At 61.4% G+C, this 24104-nt stretch overlaps 1 protein-coding gene across 1 annotated transcript; it reads left to right on the top strand.

The window, feature by feature from the left end:
* Window positions 2957-23417, top strand: LOC110261078. The gene is made up of 2 exons (XM_021095191.1): window positions 2957-3660; window positions 3853-23417. Exon 2 carries the CDS (start codon window positions 11563-11565, stop codon window positions 12562-12564), a length of 1002 nt encoding a protein of 333 aa, XP_020950850.1. The 5' UTR covers window positions 2957-3660; window positions 3853-11562; the 3' UTR covers window positions 12565-23417.

The raw sequence follows: 24104 nt of genomic DNA on the forward strand, positions 1-24104 counted from the left end.
ACAAATGCTGGAGAGGGTGTGGAGAAAAGGGAGCCCTCCTGCACGGTTGGTGGGAATGTCAATTGGTGCATCCACTATGAAAAACTGTATGGAGGTACCTCAGAAAACTAAATATAGAACTACCATATGACCCAGCAATCCCACTTCTGGGCATATATCTGGACAAAACTTTCCTTGAAAAAGACACATGCACCCATATGTTCATTGCAGCACTATTCACAATAGCCAAGACATGGAAACAACCTAAATGTCAGACAGACGACTGGATTAAGAAGATATGGTACATGTACACAATGGAATACTACTCAGCCATAAAAAAGAACAAAATAATGCCATTTGCAGCAACATGGATGGAACTAGAGACTCTCATGCTAAGAGAAGTAAGTCAGAAAGAGAAAGACAAATAACATATGATATCACTTATATCTGGAATCTAATATATGGCACAAATGAACCTTTCCACAGAAAATAAATTCATGGACTTGGAGAACAGACTTGTGGTTGCCAAGGAGGAGGGGAAGGGAGTGGGATGGAGTTGGAATTGGGAGTTAATAGATGTAAACTATTGCATTTGAATAGATAAGCAATGAGATCCTGCTGTATAGCACTGGGAACTATATCTAGTCACTTGTGATGGAGCATGATGGAGGATAATGTGAGAAAAAGAATGTGTGTATGTGTGCAACTGGGTCACTTTGCTGTACAGTAGAAAACTGACAGAACACTGTAAACCAACTATAATGGAAAAAATAAAAATTGTTATAAAAAAGTTCACAATCAAAGCCTTGTAGCAAAATTTATACTAACTGGAGAAACTTCTCATTCATTCTCTTCAAGATCTGGTTGAGGTCAGGTCAAGTGTGCCTCTATGTTACAGTTACTGCCTAACACAGGACTGGTGACTGTAACCAACATGATAAGGAAAGAAAAATAAATGAGACACATGGATTATAAGAGAAGAGATAAAAATCAATATTATTCACAGAAGATACAATCATCTATCAGGGGGAAAAATGGTAGAATAAATGAGGAAACTTTAGAATAAGAGTCTAATAAAATTGCTGAATAAAAAAACCAAGCTATAAAGATGAGTCTTATTTTCCTTGGGACATTGGGCAGAGTGAGATAAGCCAGTCATAAAGGACAAACAATTTTCTTTCTTTTTTTTTTTTTTTTTTTTTTTTTTTTGCTTTTTGCTTTTTAGGGCCATACCCACAGCATGTGGACGGTACCAGGCTAGCGGTTAAATCAGAGCTACAGCTGCGGGCCTACACTACAGCCACAGCAACTTGGGATCCGACCCATGTCTGTGACCTACACCACAGCTCATGGCAATGCCAGATCCTTAACCCACTGAGCGAGGCCAGGGATTGAACTCGCATCCTCATGTATACTAGCCAGATTCATTTCTGCTGAGCCATGATGGGAACTCCAGGACAAATAATTATGAATCCACTCAAATGAGGTCCTCGAAGTGTCTAGATTAGAGGCTGAAAGTAGGGGGGTGGGTGCCAGGGGCTCGAGGATGAGGGGAGTTAGAGTTCAAAGGAGACAGAGTTTCAGTTGGGAAGATGAAGAGTTTCTGGAGATGGGTGGTGATGATGGCTGCACAGCAATGTGAATGCGCCTGACGTCACGGAGCTGTGCACTTAAAATGGGTTTAAATAGCAAATTTTACATTACGTGTGTTTTATCAAAACGAAAAAAATAGTATGGTAAATGAGCCAGACACAAAAGGTTGCAGATTGTAAGACTCCATTTCTGTGAAATATCCAGACTGGGGAAACCTATTGAAATGGAAAACAGACTGGTGGTTTCCGGGGAGAAAGGTGAGTCACTGTGTAATGGGGACAGGGTTCCCTCTGGAGTGGTGAAAACACTCTGCAACTAGGTAGGGAGGGTGTGTTTGCACAACGCTGTGAAAGCACCAACGATACACTGTACGCTTTAAAACAGCTAATTTTATGTTGCATAAAATTTACTTCAATTTTTTAAATGAAAGGAAATAAATAGCATTGCTCTATACTGCAATAACCAATTAGGAAAAAAAGAATTCATAACAGCAATGAAAAAAATTAAGCATCTAGGAATTAAGCAAGAATATGCATAACCTCCGCGGAGAGAACTGTAAAGTGGAACAAAGGTGATGATCTGAGTCGTGGAGCGGGGACCTGCCGTCTTGCGTGTGGGAACTGAGCATCAGCTCCGGGTGGGCAGGTGTGGATGCGGTGGGTAGGTGTGGACAGGCTGGGCAGGGGTGGGCAGGTGGACAGGTGTGGATGGATGGGCAGGTATAGATGGGTGGGCAGGTGTGGACAGAGTGGGCAGATGTGGATGGATGGGCAGGTGTGGACAGGTGGGCAGGTGTGGGCAGAGTGGGCAGGTGTGGACAGGTGGGCAGGTATAGACCGGTGGGCAGGTGTGGAGAGGTGGACAAGTGTGGAGAGGTGGCCAGGTGTGGAAAAAGCGGCCAGGTGTGGACTAGGCAGGCAGCTGGGGGCATGGCGAGCTGGGTGCCGGCATCCTTGGAGAGCTGTGGGGGGCCGCCTGGGGGCACACGCAGAGCCAGGAGCGGGTCAGGCTACACAGATGCATCCAGGAAGAAGGTGCTGAAAGCAAAGGGGAGGTGAAAGAAATGTGGGGTGACAGGGCCAGCACCCCAAACAGCCAGCGCAATCTGCAGGGTGGGAAGGCCCGGGGCTTTCCTGCCTGAGGAGCCCCAGCCATCCGCACTCCAACAGGCCGCCCGAGTGTCCCGGCCTTGCCGCCTTGCCCAGCCCCTGCCCCCCAGCCTGGCTGTGGCTGCTGTGCCAGAGGGCAGGTCCTGAGAGGGACCCTTACCCAGCAGGCATGTACCCAAGGTTCACTCATGGGCCTGGACTGGAGCCCCGCCTCCTTGGCAGAGGGCCTAGGGCTGCCTCGTCCACCCTCCTGGTCCACTCACCTGTCCCCGAGGAGATCCTGCGGTGTGCAGGGGTCACACATGCTACGCAAAGAGTTTGGATGGGGAAGGGTGGTGGGAGCCAGCTTCTCCTGATCCCATCTGCCCAGGCCGCTCGAGCCTGGCCTCTGCTCAGCCACAGCTCTGGGCAAGAGCCCCAGCCGCCTCACGAGGCCTCCAAGACCCAGCACTGAGCCCAGGGCCCACATGGCTGAACAGAGCTGGGCAGTGGTGACCCCACGTGCTGTGGGGCCCGGTGCCCTCCCACGTGGGGTCTGCAGGCCTCCCTGAGGTACCTTGGGCAATCGTCACTCCGGTCCCAGAGCCGGAGAAACTGAGCTCTTTCTAAAGGAAAACTCGGGTCTCCCAGCTCGGGGTGTGGAGGCCATTCTGGGCGGGGCAGGCCGGGGCTCCCCACTGGCGGCCGCAGGGCCCACAGGAGCGCTGAGTGGCCTCTGCACGCACAGCTGCAAGGTCACAGGCCCAGCCTTGGACGGGCACAGAACTAGCCCCAGTGTGGAAGGCGGGAGGCCTGCAGGGGTGGTGCCTGGCTGGCAGTTTGAAATATGAGGCTGTCGAAAGAAATTGCGAGCCGGGTGTGGGGTTAGAGGCCGGGGGAGCTGGGGGCCGTGGGTGGGGAGCGGTCGCCAAGGCGGCAGCGCCCGAGGTGCCGGGAGCCGTGGTCGGTGCCCAGCTAGACGCCCTTCGTCGGGGCAGAGGTAAGAGCCCACTGCTCGCCTGCTCGCCCGCTGACCCCCCAGCCCTGGGACCGCTTTCTTCTCCTGTGCTTCTTGCCCTCCTCTTGCCAAGGTGGGATCCTTGTCACCGTTGAGATTTTAACGCCTTCATGAAAGCCCCTGGGCGTCTGTGTAGACAGACGCTGCACGCAACCTTGGTTTTCTCTCAAGCAGAAGTTAAAAATTATTCAACGCAGAATTCCTGGGCGGCTGCAGAGGCCGGTTGTACCAGGCGAAGGCTTCCACCACACTCCCCGGTCAGACCGCGCTAAGGCAGCCCGGGAGCCGCACCTCGGCGACACTGCTGCAGCTCACGGGACCAGGTAGGACAGAGGCTCCCGGGCAGCTGCTGGGAGAAGTCTGTCTTGTGGGGTCTGCGGTTTCCCCCTGACTTCTGAGCCGACCTGGCTCCAAACCTCCCCTCCCCCACCTCAGAGTCTCTGGAGGTCCCGCGCTGCCTGGGACCAGAGGGGAGGGCCCTGGGCCAGTGGGAGCCTGCAGAGAAAGTGGGGTCTTTGGGAGAACATGCACCAGCTAGAGGGGTGTCACAGAAAGCTGCCTGTGTCTGCGGTCTGTTGGGGAATAGGGTGGGGGTCGTGCCCGTGGTACATGCTGGCCAGGCTGGGGCCCCCCAAGGGGCCAGGTGGGACTGTGGCCCCACGTGGCTGCACAGAGAGACCGTGAGGAGACCCATGGGCTCCCCCAGGAGAAACTGGGTGTCTTGAGCTTCCAGTGGGAAAAGGGGACAGGCCTGTGTGTGACCCCACTGTCTCTGAGGAGGGAGCCAGAGTCGGGGGGAGGGAGTGAGTCTGAGACACCTTAATCTATGTGACAATGGCCAGAAGGCTCTTGCAAGGAAACCAGATTTATTCCACTTAACAGGACACAGGTATCTGTGAACTACCCTGTGGTGTGTAATTCTTAATCGGCTGGAATTGGACCAGCTTCCTTGCTTAAACCTGAAATTCAATCCTGCCCAAGATTCAGGGCCCAGGGTGTCACAGGAACCCGAAGGCACAAAAGAAATGAGACGTGGGCCAAGATGTGGGACGGCTCCGCCCCGGTGCTCCGTCCTGCGCGGGCGGGATGTGCTGGAGACCCGGCCTGACCAGGAAAGCAGGCGCGGGCGCGGGCGGGGTGCTGAACTCTAAGTGGCCCCGTGATGGGAAATGGGCGCTGTCCTGGCAGAGTCCCCAGGTCAGACGTGGAGGTGGAGCTGTGCTGATGCCCCTTATGCAGAGGATTAGGAGAGGGGGTTAGAGCCACATCCCAGGAAAGACCACGAGAACAGCGATCACAGGTCCTATTCCAATGTCATCGAAATGTCCCCAGGCCTCAGAGCGCGGGGACCGTGCCGGCTGAGGTCTAATTTCATTTTTGTCAAAGTTATACTTGCATGTCGTTTACGAGTCCCATGCTCCCACGAGGCTCAGACAAATACAGCCTCTCAAGCCGCAGCAAATCTCATGCTGTTTACTGGCGTCTGCGTGACAGCACGACTGAATGACAGCTTCTTGCTGTTTCAGTTTTAGGGCTTATCGACTGAATTCACCCCAGGGAAGCTGATGTTTATTTCTTCTGCCTCTCCCACTCCCCACGCACCTGGGTTCCCCCCATTTCCAGCGCCATTGTGGTTACAGCTGTGAACGCAGCGGTCAGATTCGCGTTCACACCAGGCCTGTGGCAGGCCAGGGTTGCAGCCCCAATCCCAAAGTGTGTTGTCTGCCCCGGAGTTAATAATCGCCTTCCTCTTTCATGCTTGCTGAGTTTTCTCTGAACTCATGACTGATTCATCCTCAGACTCTCGCCAGTGGCTTAAGTTCAAACACAAGGGTCTTTCTGAGGCGGTCGGTCCGGGAGCCCCCGCCCTACTCCCAGGGTGCCCGTCCTCCTGGGCCCGGGCAGGGCCGGCCTTCATCCCAAAGGTTCCCTTTGCTTCTCCCCTGGGTCGTCCTTTCCTGGATCCCATGCCCCCATCTTTGGGATTCACCCCTGGTTCTGCTGGAGCATGTCCTTCGGTGGCTTCCTGAGACAGGGCGCGGCAGACACGCAGCCCGACGTGGGGACACAGCGTTGGCTGGGCACAGGATCCAGCCCAGAATCACGTTCCTGCCAACCAGGACTCCCACCTTCCGATGCCACTGCAGGGAAATTCAAGGTCATTGTAACCCCTGGTCCGTGGTAATGAAACCGGCTTGTCTCTTCTTGCTGGACGTCGTGGGGCTTCTTTGGGTCCCCAGTTCCGACGGCTCGGGAAACGGCCTTTGCGCGGGTCCTGTTCACCCACTTGCCAGGGCCAGGGGCTGTCGGTCTGGAAATCTCGTTCTTTATTTCCAGGAAATATTCTTTAATTATTACGTTTCGATTGTTTCCGGCTTCTGTTCTCTCTGGTCCCTCCCCGGTGGTGAATGGGGATCTGGGATCTCGTGGGCACCGAAGGTCTGCCCCAGTCTCCTTCCGGGGTCTCTCGCTCTCTTTCTGACTTCTTTACTGAGGTCCATTTTTGTTCTCGAAATATTTATTTCTAAAGCGTTCTGATCTTTTTCTGTGCTCACAAAATTCTCTCTTCGAGGACATCACTAACAGTGTTTTTAAAAAAGTTTTCTTCTCCTCGTACAGACTCTGTCTGGAGAAGTGCAGTAAAGAGTTTTCTCCCCATATTTCTGTAGCAGTTTCACTCTATCAAAGTTAAAATTTGAACATAGGAAAATAATCCACAAGCAAAGTCAGCAGACAAATCATCAATTCAAGAAAATGTTTTAGTGCAGATGGCGAGTGGTAAAGTAAACATTGGGTTAAGAACTTATAAATTGTCAAGAGAAAGACAAAAAACACTATGGGAAGCTGGTCAGGGCTGTGGCTGGCTGGCCCAGCGAGCAGATCCACGGGCCGTCAGCTTCGGGAAAGCCCAATTCGCTGCCAGGGGCAGTTTCCAGGGAGCAGAGCTCGGGATGGGGTCCTTGTGCGAGAGGGGTGCTGAGGGGCTCTTGGGGCAGCGGTGGGAGTGGGGGCCTCAGCACCGTGGCCACCCTGAGGTTGACCAGCCAGGACACCTGCATGAGGGGGCCGCACCTGGCAGAAGAGGGCCTGGGCGGGCAACTGGCTGCTCTGGAGGGGGGTGCCCTGGGCTGCACCACCTGACAAAATGAAGGAGCCAAAGCAGGGATTGTGGAGGGGCTGGGGTTGGGGCAGCCCACTCTTTCGGGCTGTGGAGGAATGAGGGGCCGCTGGTCATGCGGCGACAGCTAGGAGCACCTGCAAACCCTGCCTCGGTGGATGCCTGCAAGGTCACGTGAGCAGGGCTGGTACTGCAGCCTCTCAGGGCTCAAACAATAGGAATTTGTCTCCCGAGCCCTGAGGCTGGAAGTCTGAGATCAGGGTGTGGACAGGCTGGGTCCTTGTGAAGCCTCGCTCCTGGGAGAGCAGACGGCCATCTCCCCGTGTCCTCAGGTGGTCTGGGTCCTGATCTCTTAGAGGGGACACCAGTCAGACCAGGTTGGAGCCCAGCCCACAGCTCTGCTTCACTGAAGCATCTCTGTTAAGGCCCATCTCCAAATACGGTCCCATCCAGAGGTCCTGGGACTCAGTTTGAAACATGAACCTGGGGGCAAGGCTCAGCCCAAGAGGGAGTTGGTGTGTAGCTCCTTCTAAGAGGGAGGGGGTCCGGGTAGCTCAGAGGTGTCAGGAGCACAGGTCAGAAGGAAGAGTTTATACGTTGCGTCACTCTTGCAAAGCCGCCGGTAAAAATCCACACAGAAGGCACAGAAGTTACACGGGAGATGCTCGTGGTCGGCGTGTAGGCGCTGAATTTGTGCACAAAGAGAAATCACAGAGGAAGACAAGCTAGGGTGTCACCTGGGGACTCGGGTGGGGGGCGGCATGGCCCCAGGTGTTCACGTGAAATGATTCCTGCAGGCTTGTCTGTGTGAAAAACAAATAAATAAAAACGCCCCTCACAGGAAGACAGAGAGCAGAGGTGTGGGCTCAGAGGAGTGACCGAGGTGGAGGCCCTGGTGGGAGCTCTGGTGTGTCCCTGGGGTCCCGGGAGGGGCCGTCCCTCGGCTTTGGCCCCTGGCATGTCCTTCCCAAGTGGGGTCCCTGTGAGGGTGGCTCTCCCACGTGGACAGGTGTGGCTGGCTCCACTGCACTGGGAGGCGGGGAGCTGGCCGGTGCGTGGCACCCTCCGCCCAGCCCGGGCCTCAGTGGATCCCAGGGTCAGGCCGGCTGCCCCGGGGGAGGAGGTCCTGCTGGACCGCGCAGCGTGGGAAGCAGCCAGCGGGACCCCTCCTGGCTGCTTCCTCCCTCAGATGAGTGACCCTGGTGTCTCTCCTGCAGAAACCTGCCTCCAGGAGAGGCCCCGGCGCTCTGACCCGTCGGGTGTGTGCCCGCGTCAGCCCAGGACCTGCAGGGCCCCCAGGCTGCCTGTCTGTGTTGGCACAGGCCAGATCTGGGGTCCCGGTCTGTTTGGACAAGCACAGTTTTCTGGACTTTGAGCCAGTGGGTGGTGGGTCCAGGGAGGAGAGAGAGCTGGATTCTATGGTTGGTTTTCCCGAGAAGGAGCAATGCGACTGACTGCCCGTCTTCACTGCAAGTTCCCACAAGCGTGTGAAGCTCTTGGTCGGGCAGAGAAGGAGGCCTGGGGTGACTAGCTCGGGGCCACGCTGCCCCCTCCTCTCAGGGCTCGGTGTACCCCCGCCCCCCGCCTGCCCCACTCCGCCCAAGCCAGGACCAGCTCCCCAACCTTTCCTCGGGTCCTGTTAACACCCCTGACACAGAGGGGGCTTGGCTGCACGCGGTCCCCAGCAGGCACAGGGGCCTCAAGGCGGGAAGGGCCCACACTGCGCCCCACACAGCCGGGCAGGCAGGGGGCTGGGGGTCTCACACACCCTGCGTGTCTGGGTGCGTCTCACCCCGCCACGTGGAGGCGCCTGAGGGGGGTGGGTACCAGCTTTTTCCAGTGTCCTGCTCAGCAAGCGCCCGGAGCAGGGTGGAGAGAGCACCGGGGCGGGGGGGCCACGACAGGGCCCAGGTCAGGGCCCACGTTCACACGGGCAGAGCTGGCCCCCAAGAAAGGATATTTAGAGGCAGGGGTGGGGCCCTACAGAAGGCCTGTCCGGGGGAGAACTTAGGACACTGGGCGGGCCCCCTGGGGCCTGAGGAAGAGGAAGCACGGGGACCGGAAGCCGGGGATGGCCAATCCCGCTTGGGGGGCAAGGTTGGCTTCCTCGCCCGGTTCCCTGAAGGCCAAAGAGAGGAGGCCAGGCTGCCCGACCTTCCCAATCTAAGACTTCTCGCCAGGTCGCCCCACCCCCGGGGGAGGTCCTGAGGGGCTGCTCCAACCTGGGCCCAGACCGTCCACGCCTGTGGCTTCAGCAGGTTTTTCACCACCTCTTGGCTGAGGCCTCGGTGCCTGGGAGCCCCTGCCCTGCACCGGGATGTCACCTCCCATGGCAGGCGTCCCCCTGAAGCCTCTGCCCATTCCCCAGAGCTTGCCCCCTGGAAAGCCAGCCCAAGGCCACTTTCTGCTGCTCCCACCACCCTGCTGCCCATTCCGGTCACCCTGCCCCTGAGCCTAAGGAGACCCTGTCTGCCCCCTTCTGTGCAGAGACTAGCGGGTCTGGAACGGGGTGGCCCCAGGCCACGGTGGGCTAGTAAATGTTAACCATGGCCCAGGGGCGGGGGGCATTTGCTATTTCCATGTGGAAACACCCCCCACAGGCCTCAGGGCGCCGAGGTGCGGCCAGCAAGCCCCGGGCTGGGGAGAGGTGTGGAGGAGCCGGGGGGTGGGGGGGGGAGCGCTTCCCAAACACCCCGGGCGGACAGTCAAGGGCTTCCTGTGTCACCCCGCGTGGTTCTGGGTAGAAGGAGAACCGTTGGAAGCCTGGGGGTCCCTGGGGCCTTGGGGCCACGTGGCTGAGGCCCCCGAGTGACCGTGTAGGACCCAGGCTGGGCTGCAGGGCAGAACTGGGCGGGACCCATGGGTGCACCAGGTGAACTAAGGGAATAGCCTCAGGTCCACACCCACCCTCTGAGGCCGAGAGGAGCCACCTGCTCCCCTCCCTCCAGGTGCCCGGTGAGGGGGGCTGCAGCAACCCTTGGCCTGTGGTGCAGGGAGGGGCACCAGGCGAGGGGCGGGCAGAGCGCTGAGAAACACGGGATGGGGGCTGGAAACGGGATTGGAGGAGGTGGCCCTGGTGGCCCCGGTGGCCCTGACCTGAGTGTTGGGGGTGGTAAGTGGAGGACCGCAGGGCCTCTAGTCCTGGGGAGGGGCCAGGGGGTCCACGCCAGGCAGGCAGCTGGGCCGGCAGGTGCCAGGTGGTTCGTAGAGGGGTCTGCAGTGTTCTCACCGGGAAGAAGCACGGGAGTGGGGCTGCTGCAGCCTGTGGGGCTGGGACACAAAAATATCTGTGCCCCGGGCCATCCCGGTTGTGTCCTGAGGGCAGCAAGGGCCTCACAGGTGTAGCCTGGCCTGTGGGCGCTGAGAGGGGCTTCACCCTGGAGGCGGCTCTGACCCTTTAGGGAGAGAGCATGGGGTGGAGCCTCAGGTCCCAGGGTGCAGCTGGACTCCAGGCTCCTGACAGCGTGGGGTGGGGTGCAGAGCAGAGGGCCTGGGCAAGCCTCCCACACCTGCCCCAAGGTAGAGTGGAGGTGGAGAGTGCCAGCTGCCCGCTGCTGCAGGTTGGAGGTGGGGTATGGGGGCTCTGGTTCCTGGGGAGTCCCTGCCTGGGCAAGGCCTTGGGGAAGACAGGAGGGGGGTCCTTTTTCTGGTGAGGCACACGCAACCCCGCTTTCCTTCACCTGGCTGATTTGAGCGCAGGTGCGGATCTGCAAACAAAGGTGCGGCTGGTAGGTCAGCCCGGCAGCTCAACCTTCCCCGGGGCGGGGCAGGCCGGTGGGAGGAGGCCGTCGGCCAGGCAGTGGGTTTACCACGGGCACTTGGCCGTGGGCACCCCGGCCTTGGTGAAGACAGGGGAGCGCACCTGAGCCCTGGGTTCTGTGCACCTGCCCTCCACCCCTGGGAGGGGAGCTGAGCTTTGCGTAAGGAAACCTGAGCCTGGCCAGGTGCGGGGGCGGATCTGGGGTCTGTGCAGGCTCAGGAGGGGTGGGAGGGGCTGAGGGGCTGAGCCCCTACCCCTGTGGGGAGGCCCCCTCCCTGGACTGCCAGCGCCCCTGAGGACTGCAGGGGGCTTGGAGCAGGGTAAGCAAACATTTACTCCTCAGGGATCACCCTTTTGGCCCAGGCACCAAATGGGGCCAAACCCTTAGAGAGGGTTCCTGGCAAAGGGTTACTTTTAAGTAGCAGGGGCCTTGCTGGGGGAGTGGCCTGACTCCCTCCTCACTGGCCTCCGTGCCCCTCTCCCTTCTCCCCAGCCCTATGTTGGATCCTGGGGCCCCTTGCAGGGCCTGAGGCCCCCTAGCCCTCTGCAGTGTCCAGAGTGATGGGTCCTGCTGGGACTAGGCCACCTGCAGGGATCCAGGGTGCCCCAGGTCACCCTGAGCCCAACTGTAGAGCAGCCTCTGGGGGATCTGGGGTCCAGAGAGCGGCTTCTTGGTAAGAGGGCTCTCCCCACCTCTCCTGGCCCACCTCAGGGGCAAGGCACTGCCTCTGGGTCTGGGTTCAAATCCCTGTGACCCTAGGGGCAGGTTCAGGGTCTCTTGTCACAAGAGCCAAGGGAGAGCATTAGGGGGAAGGAGGGTGGGGTCTCCTGAGGCCTCCCTGCACCCCAGGGGTCGGAGTCAGGGACCTGGACCACCTGAACTGCCCACTCCTCTGGAGCCTCCTCCAGCGCCCTCCTGGTGGCTCTGCCTCCCGCCTGTGGCTCCTCACGCTCGAGCACAGGTGCTTAGCCACACACCCACAATCCCACAGCCTCGTGCACACATATGCACACTCAGGCACACTCACGGGAGCGCGCCTGGGGCTGGCGGCCAGGTGACCAGACTGCAGAGGCTCTGCTTTCATTCATTCCCTCATCCATCTGCACTTGCACTCAGTCCTCCCACCACATCCAGAGTGTGGCCAGGCGGGGGCAGGGCAGGCCGGCCCTTCTCACCTTCAGGCTCCACCTGACTGAAGCCACCCGCTCCTTCCCAACTCCAGCTTCTTCAGGATGGTTGTGTGACCCTCCCCACCCCACACCCCCAGGTCGACCCCTTCAGGAAGCCCTCTTCAACTGCTTCCCCGAGCTTCCGCCACACCGGATTTTCGGCAACCTGGTCCACTCCCAAAAGCAGTGGGATGCAGCAGAGAGAGGCGTCAGGGGGAGGCAGGAGGGAGGCTGGCGCGCACAGATGGCCAGCTGCGGCCCCACCCGCACCCTCCAGGGCTCAGCTGGCAGTTGCTCCCACTTTTCCGGGGAGTTTAAATTTGCTCAGCACCCTTTTACCCAAGGCCCTGCCTCCCCAGTCACCCGTGGGAACAGAGCGCTCTGCAAAACGTGGGTGTTGGTAGATGGGGGCATTTGTCAAACCCTTGTGTCAAGTAAACACATGCTGGTCCCCAAGGTCCGGGACAGCGGGGCTGGGTCTGCCCTTCTGGGGAGAAGAGCAGGGCAGCCAGAAGCTGGGTCCAGTGTGACAGACAGACGAGGCGGCCTCTGCACATCTCCAGGGTCGAGCGTCGGCCCTGCCTGGGGCCTGCAGGTCAGGAAGCCCACCCACTGCCCGGGTGTCGCGAGGCTGTCTCTGCTCTGGGTCAGCACCACCCTGAGAGTGGGAGGCCCTGGGGAGGGTGGCCAGGAGGACATCGCCAGACGCTGGAGGCAGGTCCTGCAGCTCGACAGGGTGCCCTGCGCCATGGCCGCGGGGGTGAGGTCAGGATGGCTCCCAGGCCTGAAGAACCCCGTAGAATTTCGATGCTTCATTTCTATCTATCAACTTGTGTAACAATAAAAGACCTTTGGCCAAAAACAAGAGCAGGATTCGTTGCAGCCGAAGCTCAGGGGCTTTCAGGACTTGAACACCCTCAGCTCCGGCGCTGCAGTCACTCGTGGCTGCTTTCCGCTTTCAGCTCTGGTCCTGACCGGCGACAGGCTTTTGAAAAGACAAAATGCAGAGGAAGGGGAGGAGGGAGGAGTGGGACAGATGGGGAAACTGAGGCTCAGCCAGGCCAGGTGCCTCAGCACCTCTGGGTCCTGCCTCCTGTGCCCAGGCGGTGGCCGGAGGCCCCCCAGAGTCCCAGCAGGTTGGGATCCTGGCTGAGAGGAGCGACGGGGGTGGAGCTGGCGTCTGTCCCTTCTGCTCTGTCCCCACTATTGGCCAGCCCCCCTTTTTCCTTCCTGGAACCCCACATCCCATGGGTCTGCTTCCATCTCTTCAGGGCCAGGGCCCGCTTGCCTGCCCCCCGGAAATGCCTCCTAACTGCTCTTCCCTCTCAGGCTCGCAGCGCTGCCTCCCTGTGGCAGCGGCACCCACACTGGCTTTGGGGTCCACATCAGGACACACCCTCAGCTCTTACCCGGCAGCCCCCAGCCCACTCTGGCCCCCCAGACCCTCCTCTAGGACGCATGGCATGGGGCCCCATCTCAGAGCACCCCCCACCCCCAGCACCCTCAAGGCAGACCCCTGCCCAAGGCCCGAGTCTGACTGGCCTCCTCTGGGGGCCCCGAGGATAAGAACACAGAAAGTGCCACTTTGCAAGGAGCACAGGGACTCGTGCCAGGCAGACCAGCCTCCACCTGGCACCTCCGACACGCCGAGGGCCAAGCCGAGACCCCAAACCCCAACGCCCACTTCTCCTCGGCCGTTACCTCCAAACACCTGAGCGGGGAGGCCGGGGACTGCCCCGAGGGGAGCAGCCCTCACGCGCCTCCCGGAGTGGATGCCCTGCGCAAGGCCCTGCGCTCAGGACATAGAACTTGGCCAGGACCCTGGGGTCGCAGCTGAACCCCGCGCGGGTGCTCCCTGGGTCTGTCCACGGGGCCCGGGGGCCCAAGTGCACACATGTGCGATCCCACATCCACGGCAGGAGGACAGAGCCAGACCAGACGAGAAGGGGGCAGACCCCCGCAGGGCGGATGGAGGTGCTTCCCCAGATGTGAGATGCAGGGGCGGGGCCATGCGGGGAGCAGGGGGTGGACAGGGGTTGCAGCCTCCTCCCTCCTACTGGTCTCTCTCATCACAGGCGCTGGACCCCTGAGGGCCATGAGGAGGGGGGCCGCCAGAGCGACAGTGGGCCAGGACCCTTGCTCTGAGTGGCATAGTGATGGTGAGCTGGGATCTGCCCCCTCCCCAGCCCACCCCACCCTGGCATCCTCAGGAAATGATGTGCAGTGTGCCCAGTGCCCACAGATAGGACCTGGTGCCCCAGCTGTCGTCTGCTTCCCACTAATCAGGCAAAGCCACGACCAGGCCCAGTGGCCACACTTGGGGGAGGCTCTGGGAGTCCCTGGGGTGAGATCTGAGGGGAAAGCCCCCGGGGGAGGCTCAACCATGTCAGGAGGGGTTGGGACAAGAGAGTGTCCCAGGGTCACGATGTCACCTCGCGGACAGGAAAGAGGGACCCTCCTGGGCCGTGGGGGGACCCAGGCCTGCAGGTTCACTGGGGCAAGGAATCAACTTAACAAGACAGATGTGCTGTCCCAGGACACCTCCAGGAGCACCTGAGAGTGACCTGCGCATCCTTGAGGCGCGGGCAGAGCTAGGGCTTGGTGGTCCCAGGGTGTGAAGCAGGAGGGGACCTGGACGTGTTAAAGCAGTTTAAAGGGGGCGGAGGGGGGTTCTCTGTGTTCAAGGCCAGAGCCACAGTAGGGGGCAGGTCTGGTCCTCAGCCACAGAGGCTCAGGAGGCCTGAGATCAGCAAGGGGTGTTCTCCGCATGCGCCCCACTTCTCACGCCGTGGCCTCAGGGCTCAGGCTGGAGGGAACCTTCCAGGCATCAAGACCCGACCATCGCAGGTCTGCCAGTCCCTCTGCTTCAGCTACAACCCCCAGATCTCCTGGACGTGGCTGTGTGGGTGCCTTTGACCGAGGCATGGGCCGCGGTGGAACTCCCCAGGCAGACCTCCCTGAAGGCCCCGAAGCCCCAGTGGAACTCAGGGGCTGAACATGGAATCGGGTCGTGAAGCCCCTTCCCTGTGGCGTTGCGTGCCCGCAGCGGGCCCAAGACTGCAAGACCCACCTGGGCATCTAGATTTCCTGAGCATTTGTTGCCGCCAAGTATAGCGTTCTAAAGTCAGCCTCAGCATCCACACCACCTGCCAGGCCTCCCCACTGGTCCTGTGCAGTTTTATCACCAGCTCCTGCGGTCGCCACCCCGAAGCCGCGCGTTTCTCTTGGCAGCAGTAGTGAGACCGTCTGTGCTTTGCTCCGATATTTCCAGAGACGGCGTGGCCTCATGCAACCCCCGACAGGTCAATGGGCACCTTGCCCCGCCCGGCTTTGTTCTCTGCAGCCCCACCCCACCCAGACAGAAGCCCCAGGGGCAGCCACCCCACCCCCCAGGCCAGTAAACAACCAGACTGGAGGAGCGGGTGGAGGGTCTTCCAGAGGTTCTGGCATCCCTGGGACCCTGGCCCAGCCCCCTCCCAAGACCCAGTGGGGCCACTGAGGACATAAGGAGCCGCAGGCCTGGTGCCAGGAAGAGCCCTATGCTGCCCCTCGGACTATGCCTAGACCCAGGGGCCTGGGGTGGGGGGCAGGTCCACGGCCCTTGAGGACCTGGGGGCGGCCCAGCCCACCTGCTCCTTCTGGCTGGCAGGACACGGGCTCATCACCTTCTCAAAGCAGCCCTGGCTTCTCCCCACAGCTGTCCCCACACTCACCCCCTAAAGGCCTCCACCCGTCCCCTCCCTGACCTGCCCTCTCCCAGTGGGCCTCCCCCGCCTGTCTCCTCCATCCCCCGTCCAAGCAAGTCTCCTTCCTAAACGGTTCTTGCCCCATCCACACACCCCCACTGTCCCCATGGACATCCCGTGGGCGCCCTGAGCCAAGCGTCTGCCCCGTCCTAAGGGGCCCTCCCACACCCTCTCACCGCTCGCTGCGCCCATGGGGCCTCTCCCCTGGGCCCTTGGACCCCAGCCCCTGCAGCCCTGCAGGCCTGGCCTCCTAGGCTGAGCCCTGCTCGCTGTCCCCCAGGTCAGTCTGTGCTGTTCCTCCCCGCAGACCCCCCGGCTGCTCCTCCCACGGCTTCTGTCAGGGCTCGTTCCTGTCCCCAGGGCTCCACCTGTGCCCGCTCGCTTCCTGCACAGGAAACGCCCAGTCCCGCAGCTTCCTTTCAAACTGCAGTCAGCCCCAAGCCATCCCTCAGGGCGGAAGCCATGCTCCTGCAGAGGGGAGCCCCAGTGGGGGCCTCCTGGGGACCCCACACTCCCCTAGTGTCCATCTCTGCCTCCACAGAGCCACCTTAAAAAATCCCCCTGCCCCCAGCCGTCCCTCAGCCCTGCCCTCTTTGCCTCCTCCTCCTGCAGGCAGATCCCAGCCCCGGCTCCTCCCTCCTGCTGCTCAGCCTGCCCTCTCTTCAAGGTCACGGTGACCTCCCTCCTCCTCCGGGCCTGGCCCCTGCTTCACCCTCCCTGGAGGTGCAGCCCTCAGAAGCCAGGGCCCTCTGGCTTCCATCCTCCATCTCCCCACGCCCCCGCCCCTGCCTGAGCCACCTCTGCCTCCCCCCTCCCCAGCTGGGGCTCTTCCTTCCCCAGCGCCCACACCCCTGAACCCGGGCCCACCAGCACTGCTAGAATCCTGGGATGAAATGGGTGGAGATGCTTGGTCAGGCCCAATCCAGACCTACTGCAGCCAAGCTCCTGCCCCAAGCCACCTGGCCTCCTGACACAGTTCTGAGCAGAGTCCCAGCCACCAGGGAGGGGGTGCAGCAGCCTTGGTCCTCTCATCCGACCTCGCAGCATCTTTCTTAAAGTAGCAGCTACGGGGTGCTTTCCCAGCTATTGTCCTTGCGGTTTGGGATCCAGCTTTCGGTGCCCAGTGAAGAGTCTGGATCTCATGTCCAGGGGTGCAGACTCCACCCCTTGACCCTGATCCCCAGGAATCTCATGGGAACAGGTCCTCGGGTGCCTGACACCTTGCAGGGCACCCTGGATTCCAGACCCACAGACCCACTTCCTGCCCTGAGCCCCAGCTGACCTGTCTGACAATCGCCTCACACTTCCTTGCCCAAAGCTGGGACATCGGTTCCCCCCAATCCTGCCTGCTCCCCCCTCCGTCCCCCCCAGCCCAGCCCCTTCCTCACGGGGACCCCTTGCTCGCTGGGTGCCCTTCGGACCCAAGCATAGCCCCGCCAGTGTCAGGGCCCAGACCGGGAACAAGCAGCAGGTCAATGGACTCCACATCCTGTCGTCTGACCCAAGGGGTGAGTGGGCGGGGGTCTCCTGCCTTTAGGGCCCAGGGCAGGGGGGCCAAACTGAGCCATGGGCTCCTGGGTCTAGGGGTGGGAAGTGTCGAGACGAGGAGCCCGGGATGGTCCCCAGGCTCGGGGACAGGCTTTCCTTCAGGGGCTGAGGACGTTCCTGAACTGGAGACAGGTGGTGGCTGCTGCCCAGCATCCCAAATGCGTAAATGCCCCCGAATCGCCAGCTCCAAATGGCCCATTTTATGTGCATGTCACCTCAATGAAAAAGACAAACTCTCTTACCCGCCCCCCAATCCTAGGATCCAGGGGCTTCGTGGGCCACTGCGTCCCTCCCCACCACTCAGCCCACAGTTGCCGTCCACCATTGCAGTTTCAGGGACCCTCTGAATGTGCCGTGGCCCCTGGAAACAGGAAAGCCCACCTTCCCTCCTGTGTGTCTGACAAACAAGCCCTCTGGGTGCCAGGTGGGCGGACCCAGAGCACAACTAGCCTCCAGAGAGTGGAAAGGGGGGTGTAACTTTCTCGAGCCCCATCCCCCAAGGCAGCTCCAGGCATCTCAGTGACACTCCCCTGCCTTCGGAGACCAATTACCCAGGTGGAGGGGATGAGCCGGCCCAGTGGCCTCGTTAAATCACAGCCTCTGCGGGAGGGGGCCCCCCGTGAGGGCAGCTGGTCCAGGGCCTGTGCAGCTCGGGCGGGCCCCGAAGGCCCGGAGGTGCAGAAGGAGCCTGGCTGTGTCCGGGCCCCCAAGTGGGCTCAGGGCTCTGCCAGCAGGAGCCGAGGGCAGGTGGTCCCCAGAGGGAGCAGAGCCCCCTCCCTGCCGTGGCAACAGCCCAGCTGGTGCCTGGCTTTCCTGGTGCTGGGGTTGCATCAGACAGGCAGCCCCATGAGGCCCCACAGCACCTGAGGCCCGGGGTGCGCCCCACCCCGCACGGCCGGGCTTCCTGCCACAGGCTGGAGCCGCCCGGGTTCCAGGGCAGTGAGGGTTCCTGGCCCTGTGGGCTGGGCCCTGCCTCCCACAGCATGGCCGCAGCCCCTCCTCTCCTGCTGCAGCCCAACTCGATAAATGTGGGGCCTCTGGAGGCTTCCGTTCCAGCCTGTGCAAGGCCGTCGCTCAGAGTCAGTCAGGGACAAGGCCAAGCTAGAGGCTGGTTCTGGAACAGTTTCCCAAATGGCCACTGACCCCTAGAAACCTCTCAAACGTCCTGTGGCAGAACCAGGGTCCAGGGCCCTTGCCCTAACCCTCCTTGGAAGCCGGAGGTCCCAGGGCCTTGCTCCCGCGACCCCCTTGATGGTCCTGCCCAGAGTCTGGCTCTGAAGGCCCCAAGATGCTGCCTCTCCGTCCCCCCGGCAGAAGGGGCTCAGCCAGCCTGTTTCCGCTCGGCCACAGGGCATTTGTGGACAGAGGTGGTGGCTCCAGAGCCCTCCCCTGGATCAGGACAGCTGCTCCCTAAGGGGCCCAGACAGTTGGGAGGGGCCTCCTCCCACCGCACGCCTGGCTCCGTGCCCTCCCAATCCCCAGAGGTCACCTCACCTGTCCCCACACCCCTGCCCCCACGGCCATGCCTGGCCCTGACTGAGGGCGCGGGATGAGGCACCATCCGTCCAGTCTGGGCCCTGTAGGGGACCCCGTACAATAGGCCCCTGCAGGGAGAACAGGGCAGAAATGACCACGGAGCCGCCCGGGAGCAGGAGGGGCTGTCTCCAGGGGGCACCCCAGGGAAGGGGTGGAGGAGGCAGACACTCCGGAATGCCCCCTCGCTGACCCCTCCTGACCTTCTTGCTGAGCATCCACCACCCCCCTTCCTCTGACCAGGATTTCCGAGGCCTCCCTTCCTGCCGCTGCTGGGGGACAGCGAGGCCCGCGGCTGCTGGGGAGGGGGTGCTAACGAGGGACGGAGACAGGGGCCCTTCCCGAGGGAGCAGCGTATCCACCAACCAGGAAAGCCCCGGGAGCCCATGGCTGGACTGGCTGAGGCCAGGAGCAAGGCCAGGGCGAGCAGGCGGAGCTGTGGGCCAGGCCTTCACCCGCTCAAGGCCCCAGAGCCGGCAAGGGCGCGGGGTGGAGGCTGGCCAGTTTGGGTCCTTCTGACCAGAGCCCAGTGGCAGCTGGGAGTGGGCTGGCAGTGCTTGCTGCCTTGCCGGGCTGTGCTGGGGCCGCCACCACCCCGTGTCACCGTCAGCGCCGAGGCTCAGGGAGGCCAGTGGGGCCTGGGCTGCAGGTGGGCCCTCCCCGCTCGGGACAGCGGCTGTGGCCGGAGAGGGTGGGTCAGGGTCAGGGGGAGAGGCTGCCCACAGCCACTGGGCCGAGCCAGGCAAGGACAAGAGGGGAGGCCAAGGAGGCTGCAGACGCCTGGGGGGCACAGCTGGTGTTCCTGGGGCAGCAGCACCCGTCCCACCTGCGGCTCTGCCCACCCAGGACTCTACTCAGAGCAGTGAGGGTGTGAGGAGGCCGGGTGTCCCCTGGGAGCCCAGCTGGCTGCGGGCTGGTGGGCAAGGCCCCTCCCCATCCCTGGGAAGCCCCTCATCAGGGGCTTGTGTGTCTCAAGACGCACACCCCCACCGCTGAATCTGAGAATTTTCACTCAAATTAGATGCTAACCACGGCTGCCCCAGACAATTTGAGATGTAAATCTGAAGCACCTGCGCAAACACTGCTGCCCATCCCGCCGGCCTGGGTGCAGCCCGCACACGGCGGGGGCGGGTAGGGGGGTGGCAGGCGGCCTCTGCCCGGGCTCGGGCTCCCAGGAGGCAAAGGTGCCCCTGTCGGTGGTGGTGCCACTGGAGCATGGGCACCAGGAGGGGCCATCTGGGGGCACTTCCTAAGCGCCCACCTGGCCTGCCCCCGCCCGCTCTGTGGGGCCAGAGCCCGGCTGCCTCGCCTACAGGAGTGGATCGAGGTCCAAGCCTCTCTCAAGTTATCCCAGTGCTGGCAGAACGTGGCCCATGCCGCTCCGCCATCACTCGGCCTCCTCATGGGGAAACGCCGCACCTCCACCCGCATCTGGTGCCAGCCGGGAGGGGCACAAAGGCCGACCCTGGCGTGTGCACCAGCCCCAAGCCTAGCCTGGGCAGCTCTGCGTGCCCCCCACAGCACGAGAGCTGCCGCATCATTCACTCACTCACTCCTCCAGCCAATGCCCCGCGCCCTCCAGGGGCGGCTGTGCCCGGGCTCTTGGGTAGCCCTGAGCAAGGCAGAGACACCAGCCCGGAGGTGAGACCCACATCAGAGTGTGTGCGTAACTGACGCTGGTCCAGGCGCGTCCTGCTGGGTGGAGTGCAGGCCGGACTCTAGGTAGCAAGTGCCTGGGCCTCACTGAGAGGTCACCCTGAGCAGAGGCACTCGGGGAAGGTGCAAGGGACCTGGGGAGGCTGGGAGGAGGGGGTGAAGGGCCAGGCCACGGTGGGCTTGAGTGGGGACACCTGCCGGGGAGCAGGGACAGGGTGTCTTGCCTCAGCTGAGCTGGCAGCAAGCAAGTGCAGAGGTAGGGACCTGTGGGGGCCGTGGTGCTGACCCAGGAGACCTGGCAGTGGTCAGAGCAGATGGTGTCCCAGGCTGGATGCACTTTAAAGGCTTAGCCAGCCCTCCCGGGGTGGGGGTGGCAAAGAGTCCAGGGGGTGGCCGCCACCAGAGGGATGGAGGGCTCCTGGCAGACACAGGGAGGGAGCTGTGGGGGCCAAGAACACCAGTGCCTATCAGGTGAGGCGTACGCAGCAGGACATGGGGCTGGATGATGGGAACTCCTGGATTCGGTGGCCATGGAGTACTTTGGGGGGGACAGGGGTGAGAGGTATCCAGCCAACAGCTCACTCTCCTTGTCCTGGGGGAAGGAAATGGTATTTGCCCTGGGCTGAGCTGTATACCCCCAAGTCCATGACCCCAGTGTGATGGTGTCTGGAGGTGGAGCCTTTTGGGAGGTGATCGGGGTGAGGTGGGGCCCGTGCTGGCATCGGTGCCCTGAGGGCAGGAGCAAGACAGAGCGATACCCCCCCCCCCCCGGCTCGCACCACCCCTGCTCGCACACCAAGGAAAGGCCGTGAGGACAGCGAGAAGGTGGCCGTCTGCAGGCCGGGAAGGGCCCTCGCCAGACGCTGGGTCTGCCGGCACCTTGACCTTGGGCCTCCCAGCCCCTAGTTCTGCGGGAAGCAGCGTCTGGTCTAAGCTGCCCGGACTGTGGTGATTTGTTACAGCTGCCAAGCCGACGGATTCAGTATTGTACTTGCAACTCTTGTGTCAGTTTGGAATAATTTCACAATAAAAAGGGAAAAAAGTGTCATGAAGGAAAGACTTAGAATAAAACAGGGCCCCAAATGGTGCTGGGCACCCCCAGCCTCCTCAGGCCTGTGCTCGATGGGGCTGCGGGAGCCCTGGGGCAGCTGCCCCCAGGAGGGCCCAGTCTCCAGCGTTCCCTCTGGGCCTCCTGAGGTCCGTCTCCGTCGGAAGGGAGAGGAGGCCCCCCGCAGGGGTAGCACCGCCCCTGCAATTTGCCTGAGTCATTTCCCTCCCTGCTGAGATTTCCCTGCCAGATCCCTCCCTGCAGCTCTGGTTCCGGCAGGGCCTGGGATGGACTCCTGTGAACCCCAGGGCCCAGGTCCGCTGGCTGGGAGCGTGTACGAAGCTCCCCCGGCAGAGCCTTGGAAGGGCTCTTGGCTTGGTCTGAGGCACCCTGGTCCGGAGCCTCCCAGCTCCTAATGTTGGAGCGAGGCCTGGCCGGTCTGCTCCACCAGAATCCACCGTCTGCAGGCAATGCCTGGGCCACACCTAAAAGCTGAAGGCCTCCTGGCTCCCCAGATCCACCCCCTCCAAGGCCTGCTCCCAGGGCACACTCCCCCCACCCCCCCAGCTAAAGCCAGGCTTTGGCTATCTGCCTCCAGGGCCCCCCGTCTCTCAGCAGAGTCAAGGGCGCCCAGCAGTGGCCCCAACAGACTTGTGGAGGTAACTGCGCCTGTGCTGAGTGCCAGACCCGGCGCCCAGAAACGTTCAGGCCAAAGCAGACAGGAGGCCTCAGGGACCTCCGAGCTCCAAGCCCCCACGGAGCCCACCCACAGGCTGGGGTGGGGCGGGAGCCAGTGGGACCGCGGACACAGTGCCCCTTGAGGCCTCAGCCAAAAGTCAGAGGCCCCATCCTGCCCCGTCGCTGTCCGGTTCCTCAGCAGCCCTGACACCGCCACCACAGCAAGCCACTTCTGTCCCTGACAACCTCAGGACACCTGCCAAGGTCACGGTCAGACTCTTCAAAATACAGTTAAATAAGGGTTTTATTTCCAGTAGTTTCAGACGTGCCGAGCTGTTGCCAAGATGGCACCACAGCTGGCTTCTCCCACTGCTAACGTGTCACTAGCATCAGGGCGAAGCATCTGTCACGACGACCTCACTGGTTTCACTAGGATTTCCGGTTTCCCCGCACATCCTCTTCCCCCCAGGACCCCATGTGACACTGCGTCGCGGGCTGGAGCTCCTCCAGCTGGGACAGTCCCAGACGCCCCTTGCTTTGTGATCTTGGTGGCTTGCAGGCTGCCGGGCGGGGCTCTGCCCAGCCACGGGGACTTGTCCGATGTTTTCCTCACGCTCAGACCGGGTCGCAGGCGCAGCCCTTCCCACCTCACCACGCCACCTGGCTAAGGTTTTCCCACCAAGGGGGCCTTTTTCTATTGCTTGCATTTTAATTTCAAACATGTTTGAAATCCACGGCTCTGAGTCCTCTCTGCCCCTTCTCTGCCCACACACCAGAACCTGACCTGCTGGCTTTCAGATATGGGCAGACCCAGGGTGCCCTGGTCTTGGTGGCCAAGTGGGACAGAGGCTCTGAGAGCAGAGTGACCAGCTGCCGACAGTCCGAAGGGCTGACCACTGGGTTTGGCACTAGTGGCTGCTGAGGCCTCAACCTGTCTGAGAATGATGGACACAGGGTCTCAGACTTCTGGCCCAGGGTTTTCTGGACATTATGACCAGGTGCAGCCCTCAGGGAGAGGGGCCTTGGGACAACACAGGTGCTTCCAGGTTTCAGGTGCAGGAGGTCAAGGTCAAGGCCGAATCAGGCTTCAGAAGCATGCCGCCACCCTGGCATGGCCTGTGGGTATGCTGCCAGGCCCTGCCTGAGTGCTGGTGCCTGAGAACGTGGTCCAGGGCAGGAAGGCAGGGAAGGGGCTGCCAGGACTTGTCCAGGAGGGCCAGAGAGAAGTCTCCAGCGTGGGTTATACCTAACCCCGCCAGTGGGCACGTATGTGACCTCGTGTGAGGACTAGGCCTCCAGGACAGCTCGTGGGGCCAAGAAGGGACCTTGGCTGTGAGCGGACTGAGCTTTCTGGCTTGAACCCTCTCGCCCTGAGCTCGGGAAGGCCAGTGGGTCCTGGGCCAGCGTGCAGGTGGGAGGAGCTGAGGCCACAGGAGTGGAGAGAGAGATGAAAATGTGGGTGGGAGTTCCCGTTGTGACTCAGCGGATTAGGAACCCAACACAGTGTCCATGAGGACACAGGTTTGTTCCCCAGCCTCACTCAGCGGGTTAAGGATCCAGCATTGCCGTGAGCTGTGGTGTAGGTCGCAGACGCAGCTCAGATCCCACGTTGCTGTGGCTGTGGCGTAGGCTGGCCGCTGAAGCTCTGATTCAACCCCTAGCCTGGGAACCTCCATGTACCTCAGGTGTGGCCCTAAAAAACAAAGCATACAAAACAAACCAGAAAAAACAAAAGAACACCATGTAGGTGAAAGAAGGTCCCTTCTCTGTGCAGCAATAGTAATGGCAGGGCCCGCCCTCCTGTACCAGCCCCGGCCGAGCTCACCTGCCAGCACAGTGGGCGGGAGCAGCCTGGGCAGGGAACACCTGGCCGCACGGCTCAGGGGCAGGAGGGGAGGCTGGTGGGCAGGTCCCCCCGGCAACACAGCGGCCCCTGCTCGGCCTTCCTGCTGAGGTGGGACGGGGTCTCTGCTGCATCAGACGGCTCAGAGCAGGGAGAGGTGGCAGGGCTGGTGCCCCCTGGACAGACCCCTCTTCCTGGGCCGAACCTCCAGGTCCTAACCTCCAGCCCAAACACTAGGGTCCTGCTCGGGCGGGCCCACAAGCAGAACCCGTGGCGAGACCTTTCTCCCAGTTTCCTGCCGAGAAGCCGCCTGTGTTCTAGGGCGG

Source organism: Sus scrofa, chromosome 6, assembly GCF_000003025.6.
Source record: "Sus scrofa isolate TJ Tabasco breed Duroc chromosome 6, Sscrofa11.1, whole genome shotgun sequence".
NCBI classification, from domain to species: domain Eukaryota; kingdom Metazoa; phylum Chordata; class Mammalia; order Artiodactyla; family Suidae; genus Sus; species Sus scrofa.